At 35.0% G+C, this 18,514-nt stretch overlaps 1 protein-coding gene across 1 annotated transcript in view; it reads right to left on the minus strand.

The window, feature by feature from the left end:
* The window catches only part of LOC138696408 (sarcalumenin-like), a 178,006-nt gene that overhangs the window by 19,856 nt on the left and 139,636 nt on the right, over positions 1–18,514 (minus strand). Inside the window, exons 8-9 of the mRNA XM_069821346.1 lie at positions 8,739–8,835; positions 8,037–8,220 (exon numbers count right to left, since the gene is read on the minus strand). Of these exons, the coding sequence (XP_069677447.1) occupies positions 8,037–8,220; positions 8,739–8,835 (281 nt within the window). The remainder of the gene's footprint in view (positions 1–8,036; positions 8,221–8,738; positions 8,836–18,514) is intronic.

The raw sequence follows: 18,514 nt of genomic DNA on the forward strand, positions 1-18,514 counted from the left end.
TCAATTAACTGAAACACAGTGGAAAAACGAATTCTCAACGTATTTAAATTCATTACTATTACTGCCATATTAACTCATCCATTTTGAATATGCACTTGTAATTTAAAAGTCACTAAATGCCTTACCCAAAGAACTACACCACAACATCCTCAAGGAAGTATAGATACAGTGATTTGAAATTCATTACATGGGAATACAACTTAAAAACGTGGCAAAATTGTAATCCAAAATAATAATAATAAAAAAGAAAAAACCTAATATACTAAGAAATGAATAGGATTCTGGAAAGTCTTTGTTTCTAACAGTTAAACTTCCAAATTCTTTCTCTTGTTTTCTTTCAGCTCATTCAACAGTAATGGGTTGATTGATGTGTTCAATGATGCTCTGATACAGATAATGAATCTATTACCATTATCTTACCCAGAGCAGTAAATTTATATCAATTAGTGGCTATTATCAACTCCTGTTCAAAGTATATTGGCATTTCAATGCAACCAAATTAAGAACTATTGAAAATTATAAACCAACAATCAATCCTAAGCGAGATAAAAAAAAACATAATAACCATGGAATTATAATAAAGTAACAAAATATATTCTATTTATACAGAAGGCAGCATTAGACACGAATCAACAGAGAATCTACAACAGTTACCACCTCAAAGACATTAAAAAAGGCAGTAGAGGGAAAATCCATGAAAATAGAGGAAAAGGAGACAAATCATAGAATAGGATTAAAAGACAAGTTTTTGTTAGGAACTAATGGAGGTATTTTACAAATCTTCTATACTCCACAAGGAGCAACAAGAATTAGAAAAAGAACAACTAGATAAGATTTAGAATCACTCATTAGCTGGAGATATAACTGATATTACCAAGCTATCCAGACAGATTTTTTCATAGTTTATCTTATCTGCACGCAAATGACAAGACTGAATGAGAGTCACGAGACTAAATGAGAGTCACTTAAAAAATAAGGCACAATATCTTTAAATCACCTTCCACTCCACAATTTTGTTATTTGTATAATACGCAGATACATCCATTAGGAACAATGTTACTTTTTTTTTATATAAACTTATCATTTCTTTTGACAATCTTATATCATCTCGGAACAAGGTATTTTTCCTCTGATGATAAGCATTTACTTTTACTTTACTTTTTCGCGATTACTGTCTTCAATTTTACCAAACAGGTGATAATCTGACAGTGCCATACCAGGACTATGAGGTTGATTGTGGTTATCCACCCCAATTTTGTGACTGTCTCTTCACAGTTTATAGACTGACATGTGGACAGGTATTATCAAGCAGAAGCAGAACATCTTCTATATCTGCTAACATAGTCAAACACAAAAACAGAAGTTAGAGGGAGTGACATTACATTAATTTTCTGAAAAAGAAGAAGAAATTCAAATCTGTATTTTTGAAGGAGAAGTTCATAGTCAAGATTTTAGGAAACTTTGACAGAATCCTGCTTTTGGTCATTGTGTAAAAAAAAACATTAATTCTGAATTTTACATGGACACCTGTTTACCAAGCAAGAGAGACAGTTCGTCTTTAGGGGCTAACAAGGTTAAGCCCCACTACTTATTTTAAATGTTAATAATTTCTTCACATCGTCTTACAAATCCTTTCTAATCACAGCATGCTTCCATGAGTTTGAAGGAAATAGTGTGGCTGGGGCCGCTCCATGCTAACTGTTAGTTATATTAATTGTGAAATCGTTAAAACAGACTAATTCATGCACGTGGAAAAACATTGAGTTTAGCACAGAGTAATATGGCCCAGGCATAGTATTTCGAATCTCTTTCTAAGCATTCCACACTTCCAATGGTTCAAAGAAACCTGTATGGGGCTGCTCCATGCCCTGTGTTAATTACACTAGTTGTGAAATCATTAAAACATACTAATGAACGTGGAAGAACAGGAAAACAATGAATTTAGCACAGAGTAACATGGCCTTTGTAGGGGCTAGCCCAGGTAGTAGAAAATCCAGATGTCGGAATATATATCTCTCTCTATCTCCCTCCCTCCTCTCTCTTCCCCCTTGAGAAAGAACGAATTCATTTGTACTTGTAGGGAGGCTTTCCAGTATTGTATGGCAGTCACTTTCTGTTGGTTGCCATCAGAAGCGTGAGAATGAGTTTTGTGTACTCTGCATCTCTGCCTCCAGTTATTGAGTATTTTTTCTTTGTGCGCTAATGGTTTTGAATCATGAACCATATTGATGTACTTTTAAAAACTCCTTTTTCTTCATTAACCCTTGAAGAAAGATTAGAAATTAGAAGACTTGGCACTCACCAACGAAAAGACTTTAAACTTTTTCAGAGCAGAAAGGCACAAAATAGGAGTTTTTCAACTTCCTGGTTTGAGAATAAAACATCTTTTGTGTGTGTGCTATTTGGAGGTGAAACCAGTTGTCCTTCGACAGGAATAAGTGATCTCAAATACCAATATGAACGAATTGTCTGCCTCTCATACTGACAATGAAGTGAAGTTAGGTTTTTTAGATCGTGTGAACACTGCATTGTGTATCAATTCGTCACCACAATGAAAGGGTTAATAAGAATAGGCACCTTCTAGAAAGAATAATAAACACTCTGAAGTTCTGTGATAGCCAGGAACTATAAATTAGAAGGATTGACTAAAGTGAAGTATCACTTAATGTTTCTATATTTTCTCTCTGAAATAGCAAAATTAAACAGTTTTTTGTGTGACCACTTAAAAAATTCCACTGTTTCATAAACACATAAAAAAATACAGAATGAACCGTTGGACTGCATGTATACTGTGCATAAGGACACAATCAGGGTTACCAGATGTCCCGATTTGGCAGGACATGTCCCAATTTTCACATAAAAGTTTCGTGTCCGACTTCAAATTGAGGCGGAACCCAAAAAGTCCCATCTTCAGAAAATAATCATCTATATAACTTTGTCATTCTCCAGTACCATAATTATTTTCGTATAAATAATTACATTAAATTTAAATTAATTTACGCAACAATGCAGAAAGACAAGCTTTTTAGAGTGGTATAAGTAATTATGTTATGTATCTAATGCTCTTGATTTAACAATGAAGTCATTCTCCTTCGTGCTTCCCAATATTTCGATGTGATATCTTGAGCTATTTGAAGGGCTGTGCAGCTTGCCAGATAATCCATATCCATTTCCTGCTCCTGACAGCATAACAGACAATTTGGTGAAGTCAGTATACTGATTCTGTGGAGATGTTTACTTAAACAATCATGGCCAGTGAGTAGCCTGAACATAGCAACAGCAGATTTGCAAGGAAGTTCTGGGATTAGATGAGCATTTTCCAACAGAATTTTCCACTTGGTATTTTCACTCTCTGCTAGTATTTTTAATATTGTAACTGTGGTATAAGTAAAGAAGCAGACAATGTAATTAAGGCGGAACTAAACCTCCTATATCACTGTGTCAAAGTTTCTCACAATTGTCAGCTGATTGTGTAGGATAATATTATTTCAAGATAGCCAGTAAATACAGTTGTGAGAGAACAAAGATGACAGCAATAGTTAAGAATGTCTTATGACCATTTTCAGTAATAATGGCACCATACTTCAGGATGTAAAAAAAAAAAAAAAAAAGTTTGGCATTCAAACAGATGCATCAAAAAGGAACGTTACTGTTGAGATACTTTACTACTAAGCAAGGAGCAGAGCAGAAACAAAATTATTCTGTTTTTATAAGTAATACAGTGAAGCTTCTGTAACTGTAAATAATAACTGTCCATTATAAATAATAAAAGATAATAACTTATATTTTACGAACAGTTGACATTATTGTGCTGATAATGCTTCAGTGAACTTTGGAAAGAAGAAAAAATGCCTACACTGCTTTGAAGGAACATGACAAAAATATAGTTGCTATTGGTTGCCCATTACATTTGAGCAATAATTATGTCAGACATGGTTGTAATGCTTTTAAATACAAAATAAAGTGTTTTGTAATTAAACCATGTTAACAGTTTAGTAGATGAACTAACAATTCATACGAAATTCCATAAACTAATTTGAAATTATTTTCTGGCGGCGGCAGCAGCAGCAGTAGTAGTAATAATATTTATTATTATTATTATTATTATTATTATTATTATTCATAGAAAAAACGAACAGTCCAGCCAGTCATTTTGATGACAAACAGCCATTGGTAAACACAGATACTGTGTTCTTATAAAACTAAGTTTGAGAATGATGCTCCCCTTGTGCCAGTTATGAAAAAACAACTTAACAGTATAATTTCTACGTTTCTTATACATGCCAATGATCTAAAGTGGAATAAGATTGGTGAGAGAGAGATTAGGATTATACAGAAAAGTCATATTTTGTTCCTAAAGAATGTATCAATACAATGTGTAAATTAAAAACATTTTTAATTAAAGAGAATTTAAAAAATATTGTTATTACCTCACGCATCTTAAACAGGTCATAGTTATTTCGTTCTTAATATCTTTCCATTCACTAATTCAAAATCATATCACTTTACTGATTTACAATGAATTCCGTATTTGAAAGTGACAAAGCATGCTAGTGCTCATGAGTTGACTGAAGGTGGTAAACAGGTGACCAATCAGAGTACTGATTCTACCTAATACGGGGAGATAATTCATGAGAGTATGCGAGAATCCAATTGCAAAAAATCTGAAAAGGAGCCTGTAACTCTTCGTTTATTTTATGTTTTTTCCTTATGCTTAATTTTTTTTTAGGCCGAAGAATATTAGACAAAAGAAGCTGGAATTTACACAACTCTTCACCTACATTACCTATAATTTACAAAACATATTGGACTGACAAGTCAATACAAACAAATAAATGATGATAAAAAGAACCTTTATTTGACTTCTATTTATTATAAACCATTCAAGAAGTGAATAGCATGTATGTTATCTTTAACGGTATATTTGTATGAGTCAATTGTTGAACTGCGATTATAGTGAAATGTATAATACTTAACATCGTTTAGCATCACACATAAGTTCTGCTCCACATTACATCTTTGAAGTCACCTTTGCATACGATAATTTTTACTCTTAATACCCACTACTTAGTTTCTAAAGTAATTATCTTTCTTCTCTTACATTACAGATGATGTTTCCACCGCAATTCGACAACCATTCTCACTTTATTGGCTTATCTACACACAATGTAATCTTATGTAACATACTTGTCATTAAGCTCTTCTTCGGAAACATCCTATCTCACGAACTGAATATTTAATTTATCGGTACTATGTCATGTACAGTAGTGGAAAAAAAAAAACCGGACTGACCCTTGTAGCTGATTTCTGAGCCTTGTTCACTCCAGAGCACGATAGACTGGTAACTAAGACTTTCGTGGTTCGAATCCTGCCTGGGAAGGCAACTCTTTTTTGTTCTTTATTCAAATTTATTCCCAATACTTTTCGACTGCAGCGATATTTTACTACTTAATTAACTTTTATTCCCAGAACATGAATTTTACCAGCAATCGAAAAGCATTGGAAATAAATTTGAATAAGGAACAAAAAAAAAAAAAAGTTTCCTTTCCAGGCAGGATTCAAACCACGAAAGTCTCAGTTACCAGTCTATAGTGCTCTGGAGTGAACAAGGCTCTGAAATCAGCTACAAGAGTCTGTCCGGTTTTTTTGCCACTACTGTACATTCATTATGTTTCACATGAAAAGTAACTCATATTCTAACATTTAATGGTTTTGTATTCCTAATTAATTTTAACTTGTCCCACCTGATGTATCACCACAGTCTACTATATACAGTCATGAACTTTATTTTTTTTTTATTTTCTTGGATTATTTTACGACGCTGTATTAACATCTAGGTTATTTAGTGTCTGAATGATATGAAGGTGATAATGCCGGTGAAATGAGTCCGGGGTCCAGCACCGAAAGTTACCCAGCATTTGCTCGTATTGGGTTGAGGGAAAACCCCGGAAAAAACCTCAACCAGATAACTTGCCCCGACCGGGATTCGAACCCGGGCCACCTGGTTTCGCGGCCAGACGCGTTGACCGTTACTCCACTACAGTCATGAAGCTTGGGATGATTTTTTGCCAACGAGTTGCATTTCTCGCGATAGTTGCTAGCCGCTTGGAGCGCTGTGAGTACTAGGAACAATAGACTGTGTCACTGCCATCGTGATCTAATACAGGTCGTAAGGCAGGCCATGTGACTTGCTTAACCTGATCACGAAGGGCGGCGTTTCAACCATATAAATTAATTGGAATGCATAAAGAGTAACATATATTTCTCTAAAATGTAGTGTAATTGCATTAATAAAATTTAAAACAATGATTAGGGGACATTGCAGACATAATTCCTTGCGAGTTAAGGTAAAATATTATTTATGGTGTGAAAATTACGTTGTTCGTATGTGTAATACCTGCCTTTATTTCGATTAAATATTGCGAAATTCTTGTACATTCATTTATGCACGATTCAATAATTTTCAGTTGCACCGCACGAATATTTAGATATGTTGAAATTATAGGTTATGTTTACTGTACCAGTTGCCCCTTTCTGTCTAATTTTAGTGGCCTCCAATGCCCTGTCACTACATAATGTATGTTATGTCATATGGATATTATAGGTTATGTTTACTATATTTAACTTACATTCCTATATTCGCAATTATACATTATAATTAAACTTAATATCATGTATGACACCCGTCACATTCTATTTGTCTGTATTTTAATACTACAATTGAGTAATGAATTATTGTATTTATCTACTACCTAAGAGACGAAGTAACACAATCGTACGTACACTAATTTCATAGGAGTGGAATGGTAAATTTTCTGTCTACAATTAAGGAAGGTAGATGTGCTAAATTAAAATCACAATATAAATTCGTTTTTATTGAACCTCAAAATAGCTTCCATTCTAAACTTGAAATGTTGATGCGAACAGATCATGTTAACATGTAAAATTTTCTTCACATTAAAATAACACAGTTTTGTAATTATTTCTGCAACATATTATGCAACAAGAAGTAAACGGAACTTATGGACAAATTACACTAAATAAAGCTTAGCAATGATAAGCAATAAAGTTATAATATTTCACTGAGCTCCATACACTGAAATAGAAAACTCGAACAAACATTACGGCCTGGTCTAAATTGGAAAAGCATTGACTGTGCCGTATTTCGCATTTTTGTGAAAATGCTATGTAAACTGTGAAATGTTCGTTATCAGTTGTAATAACTGTAAATGGCTAAAATATAATAATTTGAATAATAATATGGGACAAGGAGACGTTTGTAATAATATAAATTGTAAGAAAAATAGGTTAGAGTTATCCTTCTTCCGAAAGATCCAGGAAGGTGAGTTTATAGAATATAATATATATTTTATGAAAATAATATATAAACCTTATGTATTTCATATTTCAATAGTGGAAGGAAGGTGTTAATTTTTTCCAAAAGAACACAATATCGAAAGTACAATACATTTTATCGTCTGCTAGGGAAAGATTCTGTGATGAGGTGATAGTAGCGATCCTGGTGGTGAGCAACTATGTATGGATGCATATTTCAACTGTCTATGTTTGCATATTTAGTAAGTATTAAGCTTCGTGACTGTATATAGTAGACTGTGATATCACGTTGTAAGTTCAAAATTTTATATGTTTCATCATTCTTGTACACATTTATTATAACTCAATGTTGTTTATACTCTTTCAATTTGTCTTTTAATATGTTTTTATGATACTTTAAGATGACTATTTGGTGCACTTTCTATTTTTACGTTCATGCACATTAATTTCTTATGCTACCTGATGATGCTGGCTAAGGCGAAAGTATTTGTAGCCACTGCTTGTTTTTACATGCTATTCACTTACTGAATGATTCATAATAGTCAAATGAAGGTTCTATTTAACATCATTTATTTGTATGTTACCTATGTTTAGAAACAAAAGAGCTCATTGTAAACACCTATGTGCAATGTTGGTTGTTCAGTCAATCATCTCTCTCTTCCACTCTGTTTCAAACAAATGCAATAATGTATTTTTCTTGCCTCTGCTAGAAGCCTTGAAATTATAGTTGCGGTCTACAGCATCTTGTTCTAAGCGCTTCTCCACTAGCATTGCAATAGTTTCACAGTCTCGCTCCAACGTGTTGAGTGTGTTCTGCACTGTTTGGTTGATCGTGCGTTCCACATCACGACACACTTCTTCTATCTGATTTACACATCGTGTTTGCTGCAACACACATCAGTTTAAATGCAACTTTAACAACGTACACCAAGAATTCATAAACAAAGAGAATACCTTCATGTCAACAATTAAGTCAGCTGACAGAGTTTCATCGAAAGTCCAAGGTTAGCTGTGGGATTTATAATGAACACAACACTTGTGAGGATCAGTTTTTACAGCTCAATAAAAAGTAATATTTCTGAAAGAACCTTGACACAAAGACAAAAGAAAATATGTTAAAGTGTAAAAAAAATCCTTAAAATATCCACAACTCTAATATTGTGAAACGTTAATTCACAAATATATTGGAAAATACAATAATGAATAGTATCTATGAAACAAGGACAGCTAATTAATTAATCATAAAAACTATAAAATATTATAATTTATAACAGTATTGTTCTTGAAACTCTAAATTACTAAAGGAATAACGAATTTGTTTCCTCTTTCTATAACACAATAAGCTGCATCTTTCAACAGAAATATTAAAAAAAAAATCGTAATAACAAACTTCCAAACCACACCTTGTTCAGATCTGGAATGTAGATGGTGGGCATGTCAAAACCAGTTCTATTAAGTCCAGGTCTTTTACAGAGCTCCTGAACAATCTGCATCATTACCCTGAAATAAATAATACATGTCATTATCAATGTAAGCAATGTGAAACTATAACACTTCATTACTTAATTTAGCCAACGTGAAAAACAAGTCTATTAAATGTATACAAGAAAATTAAGCATATATGGAATAAAAATACAATAATGAACAGCTGGAATATTAGTATCACATACGATTATAATCTGAGGACATCATGTAAAATTGTAAATGATGAATCCATTCAGGTGGAAAGTTTCATTCTTCAAATTATGAATTAGAATAGATCACAACTTCTGGCCTACATATTATCATAGAAAAGGGAGGCAATCTAATGATATATAGTATATGTAATAACATGTATTTCTAGTGTACTTGACTTAATTGGATATATGCGTTCAATAAATACAGAAAGAATAATTTAAGTTTTGTTATATAAAATTTAATCCCTCGGATTGAGCATATTAATTTGTCTTTCCACAAAAGAAACTGTTCTGTTACTTCACTTAGGTTGTTTCGAGCAATTCTCTAGGAACATTGGGACATTTGGTTGAAAACCAGACTGTCCAGGCAAAACTGGAGTATTTGACCACCCTATTTTAAGAAGAAATAGCAGTTGCAGTTGACAAGTAACATTGCAGATTTCTGTAGACGAAACTAACACTCTTGTGCTGAGTGAGTAGGGTTCCAATTGTCCAGGATTTGACTGGATCAGTGGCGGTTCCTCGGGGGAGGGAAGGGAGGAATGTCCTCCTCACATTTTCCTTCTTTTGAAAGTAAATACCAAATAAAATATGTGCCTTGAAATTCGAGGAAGATTCGATAATTTTTAAGTTCTCAGCTATAAGAAAACCTCGGTTGAACGAGTTCTAAACGACGCGCGCTCATGTGCTGGTAGAAAACTGTGAGAAGGATGCGAAAAAGTTTGTGTGGAGGAAAGCCAATCCATTCCTCCTTTACTGCAGTTAACACACATAGATAACAGCGCACTAGCGGCCAGAGTAAGAAGCAGAGTTTTAAAGCAAGTAAATGAACGGATAGGGAGGAGATCCTCCTCTGAATCAGCGCATGGGCGGGAAATAGAAACCGACTGGTCGTGCAGCAAGCTCGCTACCGCTGCCATCTAACGATGTTGCATTCAACCAGACTATAACACATCTAGGAGGAAGCACAATAAAAACAGTTTTAACGCAAAGCTATGAAAAACACCATATAAACTTTTTTTTTAATTATAAATAAAAAATATTATTCATTGCATTTTATATAGGCTACTATTCATAGTTTGAAACTTTGAAGGATATTTGAAAGTTAAAGCTGGGTTTATATAAAACTAAGAGGAAGTAGTTAGTTCTACGTTAGTATCGCAGATCTTTTGGCCCCTGAAATTCACTTCCAATCAGGGTAACAGCCAAGTTGTCAGTTTTGTACAAATATATTTGAGATTGAAAGTAGGTACTCCAAACTACATTATTTTTAACATAAAAAATTAATCGGCCACCGGCAGCTTTGAACAATAATGGTAGTATGACTTTACAAGAACTGGCATTCTTCAAAAGCATGTGATACTGAACTTGTAAAATGTATATGAGGCAACACAGGCCACGTGGGTGGGTGGGTGGGTGCAGTGTTCTCGCTTTCCTCAAATTATTTCCCATTCCCATTTCCATAAAACGGCTCCGATTACGTGATAGTAGCTAGTCTCCTCCAACACGTGTGATGCTGTAGTGTGCGCGAAAAATGGTGCAAGGTTGTGAATTTCTTTGTAATTGTTAATTTGTGCAATTATTCAACAATGAATGGAAGTGAAAACATATTATATTTTGGAAAATTTAGGAAACTCAGTTTACAAGAACAGATTATTGCTATACAAAAGGGAAGGCCAACCCTAACACTACCTGGTCTTGCATGTAGGCTAATTTGTAGCATGTTTCATTCAAGAAAGTGTCATTTCGTGCTGTTAACTTCTTTCCTCCTCTTAAGAAATACGCAGGAGCCGCCACTGGACTGGATTGACCAGGAATTGTATGCTCTGTCCCAGAAAAGTTCTTTACTTCACCAGGATGCCAAAATCCCGGAATTAGGGATTGGTAAAATAATTTCCGATTAGTACCACTTTCTGAGCATGGGTGATGACGTTTAGTCAATTGCACCCTTTTTTTTTTTTTGACAAACCTTTACAATAACTTTCAAACGAATATAATTTTTAATTGTCAGTTTTTTAAACATATGTTTTGTTTTTGAAAACTTTATTCACATGGAGTGACCTAGAAATCTTGGTTAATGGTCTTCAGCTCAATATTCATGTATTGGTAGATAAGTTGCATGAAGATATTTCCATTCTTAAAATTTCACTAGATAGGTCTATTCTCAATGAATAAATATTTGAAAATATAAGGAACTTTTAAAACTGGTTTCTTTTGTTTCATAAGTGCCTGTTTTCAATGCTTAGGGCTAATTTAAGAGAATGCCTATATAGTTTTAGTTCACAGACACCAAAGAGTCAATCAGTTAAAAGCAGAAATCCAGGTGCAACTAAATTTAAACATGTCATATAAGTTCATCTTTTTCTGAGTAGTCAGAGATTATGCATAGTAGCAAATAAATACATTCTTCAAGAAATATGTTAGATCTATGGGGATTTTATAGGTCATCAAAATGCATTTTTCTGTGTTTTCCAGATTAAAGTCAATTTTTTTAATTTAAATGTAGTTTTAGGTCATTTTCTTCACTTCACAGGCTTTTATAGGTCATTTTCACGTTGTCTATGGTTAAATTTTCATTTTATGTATTTTTTTTTTATAGTTGAAACAATTATCTGTATTTCTAAGTCAGCATTTTCCTTACGGATCATTCTTGGACTAGCGATATCCATCTGCAGTGCTCATGTAATTACATTAGCTGCACCATATTTTATCTGTAGCAGTTGTAACCCTTCTTGGACCCAAAGCGTGAAAGAAAGACAAAAAATTTTTGACAATACAATCATCTAGTCTGCTGTCAAAAAATATGAAAGTTAGAATTTATAAAACAGTTATATTACCGGTTGTTCTGTATGGTTGTGAAACTTGGACTCTCACTTTGTGAGAGGAACAGATATGATATTGAGGGTTTTTGAGAATAAGGTTCTTAGGAAAATATTTGGGGCTAAAAGAGATGAAGTTACAGGAGAATGGAGAAAGTTACACAACGCAGAGCTGCACGCATTATATCCTTCACCTGACATAATTAGGAACATTAAATCCAGACGTTTGAGATGGGCAGGGCATGTAGCACGTATGGGCGAATCCAGAAATGTATATAGAGTGTTAGTTGGGAGGCCAGAGGGGAAAAGACCTTTGGGGAGGCCGAGACGTAGATGGGAAGATAATATTAAAATGGATTTGAGGGAGGTGGGATATGATGTTAGAGACTGGATTAACCTTGCTCAGGATAGGGACCAATGGCAGGCTTATGTGAAGGCGGCAATGAACCTCCGGGTTCCTTAAAAGCCAGTAAGTAAGTAAGTACAATCAATGGTGACAGATACAAAACATTAATACTCAATCTACTTTTTGAACAATTAACTGATATTGAGTGTCAGAGTGCTTATTTCCAGCAGGATTCAGAACTGCCCATACAGCAGCCGAAATATTGAATTTGATAAGCGAAATATTAGAGGACAGGGTTATTAGTAGAGAATTTTTTTTTATTTTAGTAGGTTATTTTACGAAGCTTTATCAACATCTCAGTTATTTAGCGTCTGAATGAGATGAAGGTGATAATGCCGGTGAGATGAGTCCGGGGTCCAGAACCTAAAGTTACCCAACATTTTCTTATATTGGGTTGAGGGAAAACCTCGGAAAAAACCTCAACCAGGTAACTTGCCCCGAACAGGAATCGAACTTGGGCCATCTGGTTTCGCAGCCAGATGCGCTAGCTGTTACTCCACAGGTGTGGACATTAGTAGAGGATTATGGCCATTTAGGTCCCCTGATTTGACAGCCTTCGACTTTTATTTATGGGGAAATCTAAAAAGTAAAGTATTGTGCCGTTTATATTTCGGCACATCTTTCTTTTCCTTTCTATTTCTTTTACATTTTTCTATCTTTATACTTTTCTCTGTTAGTTTTAATTATTCTAACTCTTCATAGATGGCTTGTAGTTTTTTCCTTTCTGATCTAGTTCTTCTTACTTCTCGTAGATGGCTTTCCTCTCATCTTTCTGTTTTTTTTCGTATGCTCTGGTTCTGTTCCTTTAACCTGTGATGAGTTGAGATCGGGGGAGCAGTTATTATTTTATAATTGCGCTTGCTGATTGGTTAAAGCGGGTGGCGTGAGTTTATATTTGTACTGTGATGCGAGTTGTTCACAGCAGTAGCGTCAGTCTGGTTGATGGACTCTTTCAGGTCGGATGTGTGCCGGCAGTTGAGGATGTGTGTGTGATAGGGTACGAGCTCCTATGTAGGCCGGGGATCGAACCGGGTTCGGTAAGTCTACTAGAAGCTGCATAGTCCACGGTGTTGTGGGAACCTGCGAGTGCATTGCAGAAGATATTCGTGTGGAATTTAGCGGCGAGTTTTGGGATGTACTTATTAGCTTGAACTGCATTCATTTTCCTGACTGGCTTGCGTTCAGTCAACTCTGGTCAAATACTGATCGGTATTTTTATTTCAGAGGATCGTTTTTCTAGCTGTGATATAACTAAAAGCCTACCACAATATACAATCAGTTCAGTGAGTTGGTTTTGGCTTATGTTTTATTTAGTTATTGCAGTAGAACGAATTTAAAGAGTATGGAATTCACGATGAAGGCACCCATTGTTGTGTGACGTTTGAGGGGTGGCCAATTTGTATGTAACGGCTATGTGTGTGCTGAGCGATGGTTATGTCAAAGTTGTATGACAAGATGGATGCCAGCGTGGGGAAGTACCTACCTATGTAAGATAATTAGCTGGATTTTGGTTTACGTTACTCTGTGAAGAAGATATTTTCTGTGCTACGAATTTATTTTGCTTATTCAAATAAATAGCTGTGTTTTACATAGTGAGTGTGTGTTGTCACTTGACTACCTCGACACACAGATTACCATCCTGATCATAACGATTCATGGCAGGGTTATTTTATTATTTAATTGTCTTGTATTCCAACTAGCAAGATTAGATAGACGATTAGATAGATAGGAAGGCCGAGAGCGCCTCAGTATACAAAGACAATCCGCACACAAGCAGTGAGTTAAAAGACAGTATTGTACGAGAAATCGGGAGAATTACAGAAGATGAACTTGCACATATAAATTCCAATTTCCTTCGGAAATGTCAGGAGATGCAGCAGGACATCATTTTCAACACCTTCTGTAGTCAAGGTTAGTAAACAATATGAATACTGTAATTTTAATAGTTGACTCTAGTGACTGTAGTGGACCCTGTTCACCGGGAATGACAAGCACTGATGACGGGCCCGCTTGCCGTCAAGTATCATAGAGAATGTCATAGACCGCTCTGTACTTTATATTTTTACAGATAACATCGAATATATTACTCTGTTAAGTATTCTTTTTATTACACTGCTGAATATGACTAACATTGTGTAGAGATTATCATATTTTCTTAAATTGATTCTTCAGATCACATGTACAAAGTTACAGTTCAGGCAATAAACTGACGACTTCTTAAGATGAGATCATGCTTCGATATTCGCAAATTTCACTGTAGCCAACAAAACAACTGTTGACCAGGTTATGTCTAGGAACTTCAATTCTTGAGCTATTATCTATCTGCATTGCTCCATTATCACAGTTTCTGCAGCTAGGATCGTAACCTAATACATACTGCTGATAAATAAATATTTATCCTTTACCTCCTGAAGTTTGCCACAGACATTCTTAAAAAATAATAATGACAATAACGATGATGACCATGATTACTTCGTTGTCATCACTGTTATTAAATTAACATAGTTCGTGAAGATTCGTTGCTGTCATTTAAAAATATAGTATAAAGATTCATCTTTGCATACTTATTTAGTTACCTACTTTCATACTATTATTATTACCTTGCTCGACATAATCTATATGGTGGTTTCATAAAAGTCTTCTCGATTGGAATTCCATTATGTTATACTGATTTTCCTATCAAATAATAATACTTCGATAAAACTTTCTTTGCAATATTACATTCTTTACTTCAGATAATTTTTTTAATTTTCTTGGTACGTCTAATTCTTACTTGTCTTCCATTAATATAGAAATATTTCTTAATATGTTCCTTTGGAACACTTATAATTTTTAAAATTATGCTGTAACTTTGACTTCTGTTCAAGTTTTCCACAAAGAACTCCGCTGCTGCCATTCTCAGATATGCTGTTTGAAATACTTCCATTCATATTAAATAAGTGTATAATCAAGTTTAATTCTTCACTGCCACTTATCATGAATACCCAACAGTCCTGTTCCTGTTATGAAACTCGTCTTGTACTAACAATATGTCCTTGAAATTGTACTAACAAGACAAAAGCAGAGAAAGAAGTGTGAACTGTCACATGCTGTCATCATGAAAGTACAGATAAGAATTCAACGGAATGAAAAGAAAAAAAAAGTCTTAACAGATCATATGTACAGCTGTCACAAAAAAAAAAGTGACTGCACTCATGAACAGTGAATATATTCTAAGTCCACTTCGGATTACAGTGATGTTACATGATGCATGTGCTTGCAGAATTGCACTTGAAGCAGTTCCGGAACTACTGTGTTTAAGCAGGAGTCATTTGATATCTGCATCTCATAGAGCAGCAGTAGAGTGCTAGCTTAGTGATTCAAAGGTAATGAGTTCGAACTTTGTTCAAGTTATCATGTATTCTGTTATCGTTCTTTAAAGATATAAATAATATTCAAGTTATCATTTATATTCTGTTATCGTTCTTTAACGTTATAAATAATATTCAAGTTATCATTTATATTCTGTTGTTATTCTTTAGCGAAATAAATAATATGCAAGTTATCATTTATATTCTGTTATCATTCTTTGGCGATATAAATAATATAAATTTAATGTTAGGTTTGGAACAATACAGCTGCATAATACTATTGTTAGTTTTTTCTTCTTATATTATTACATTATACTATCCTGTAACACAATAAAATGAAAAGGAATGACAAGGATTTGAACCAGAGACATTGGCATCTAAATTCAGATGTTTTTCCAACTGAGCTACGGAGGCACAATTAAAGAAGCATATGCGGAAAAAATGGCCCTCCAAGACGTCCTGATTTGTGGAAGATTGTCTAGGATGCCTGGGATGTCGTGGCTGAGAACAGTCGCTATTTGAAAAGACCTGTTGGATATTCTGTTCATCTGCAGCAACACACATATCTTTGGAGCATGGACAAGGAAGCACATCACCAGTCTCTCGATATTTACCTACTCACCTTGCTACAGCAGAAGTAGGAGTTTATAATAGATACTGCCCTCTCTGAGCTAAGCTGAACTGATCCTAAATAACTAACCTTGCTGATGTATGGTAGATACTTGTGTCTCTTTGTGGTGCCAAGTCTGGAAGAATAATGGTAATACTGATTGTGTTACAGTAACTCCTCTCTCACTCCACGCAGTTAGGCGTTTATTTATGTATGATGTAGCTTGCTACTTTATATCTTTGACTTTGGTAGTTGAGACAATTCACAGAAGTATATGAAAGGACAATATTACAAATAACGAAAAATTATCTATCATTTCAAATAATTATTGATTTTAAAAAATAATACAGAATATGGATATAGGGCGAAAGCTAACTGAATGAGCATCATATATAAATAATAAAAGGCTTCCCACTTCATATTCCTATAAAAGTGACATAGTCGGTCTGTATAGTGTAGTCGGTATAGCGCTGGCCTTCTGTGCTAGAGGTTGTGAGTTCGATCCCAGTCTAGGTTGATGGCATTTATGTGTGCTTAAATGCGACACGCACATGTCAGTAGATTTACTGGCATGCAAAAGAACTCCTGTGGGACAAACACAAATAACCAGGATATTAAGACTGATATTGTCGAATCTGCACTTAAAATCCATGAAAAACTAATCCGCCTACCCGGTGTTGACTACCCCAACAATATGCAAGGACCCCGAAGATTAAAGACACAAGAGGGATTTCTACAAAAAGTTATGAAGGAAAAGGAAAAACTAGATATATCCTTTAAGCCATGCCCATTATTGCTCCCAGAAAACCCATTAGAACAGGATAATATAGACTAAACTCTTGTCCTAACTCAGGACTGTAACAAAAATGATACTCCTAGAGACATTCTGCGAGCCATCGCCACAGAAACTATTCTGATGAGGTATCCAGAAGAAACATGGCTACACATATATACAGACGGGTCACAGATAGAGAGAGATGGCACTGCTGGAGGTGGCATATACTGTAGGCTCTTCTCAACATACCTATCTCTGGGCAGGGACCACATTGCCTTTGATGGAGAAGTGAGAGCCATAAAAACTGCTCTCCAACAATTATTGCCTCAGTTATCAACATTTTCAAATGCTGTAATTCTGTGTGACTCCCAAGCTGCAATATCCGCCATCACCAACAACTCTAACAATCCATCTTGTCCTGATACACACGAATGCAGAAAAATAATTAGGAACCTTACTGACCAAAACAAAAAAGTGGTCCTGCAGTGGATACCATCCCATTGTGGTATCTCCGGGAATGAAATAGCTGATTCTCTTGCAAAAAAAAAGGCACTAAAATCCTGCCCTATGTTTGTGAAGTACCCTACAGTGAAGCATCAACCATCATATGACAGAAGATAAAGGACACTTATAAAAAATCTCTGCAAGAGAACATAAGCACCTCTGAATGGAAAGACAATGCAACTTCGGTACCAGATTGGCCAAGAAGAGAAGCAGTTGCCAAATTCTGATTAGCAACTGGACATGATTGCTTGGGTAAACATCTATGCGGCATTGGTTTACTCCAGAATCCTAACTACCTACTCTGCAACCAGAACATCGTAATGGACTCAGACCATCTAATGCAGCAATTATAAATTTTAAAAATAACCAATACAAGTGAGACAAGATATGGATATTTTTATGAGTAAGTATATGTGAATGAATTGATAAATAAATATTGCATTGCAAATGTTATGACATAATGTCTTATAATATTTTATATGACTTAAACTGTATATCATAAACAGGGTGATTCAGAAGAAATAGTAAGTATTTTAGGGAGTGCTCGTATGGAGCATTCTGAGTAAAGAACTTCACACAAACATGTGTCCAATTTGCAATGGGTGTGGCGATAAGTACAGCTGTTTGAATGTTACACATAACAAGCCTTACAAATGGTGTGAAGGAATGACAAAAAATAACTATGTCTTATTTCCCACATAGAAAGGAATAGTACGTATCACCCTATCACTCTTCTAAGATTGTTTGAAGGCAGCACTGTTCATAATGGGTGTAGAGAAGCTGATGTTTGTAGTTTCTTTGGCTACAAGGATGAGCATGTCCTTGCAGAATGTTGGAGCCCCTGTACATTTTAACAGTCAGGTAAAACATCATCTAAAGTTAAGTTATGGTTTATTTAACGACGCTCGCAAGTGCCGAGGTTATATCAGTGTCGTTGGTGCTGGAATTGTCCCGCAGGAGTTCTTTAACATGCCAGTAAATCTACTGACATGAGCCTGTCGCATTTAAGCACACTTAAATGCCATCGACCTGGGCTGGG

The sequence above is a fragment of the Periplaneta americana genome, chromosome 3 (assembly GCF_040183065.1).
Source record: "Periplaneta americana isolate PAMFEO1 chromosome 3, P.americana_PAMFEO1_priV1, whole genome shotgun sequence".
In the NCBI taxonomy this organism is placed as follows: domain Eukaryota; kingdom Metazoa; phylum Arthropoda; class Insecta; order Blattodea; family Blattidae; genus Periplaneta; species Periplaneta americana.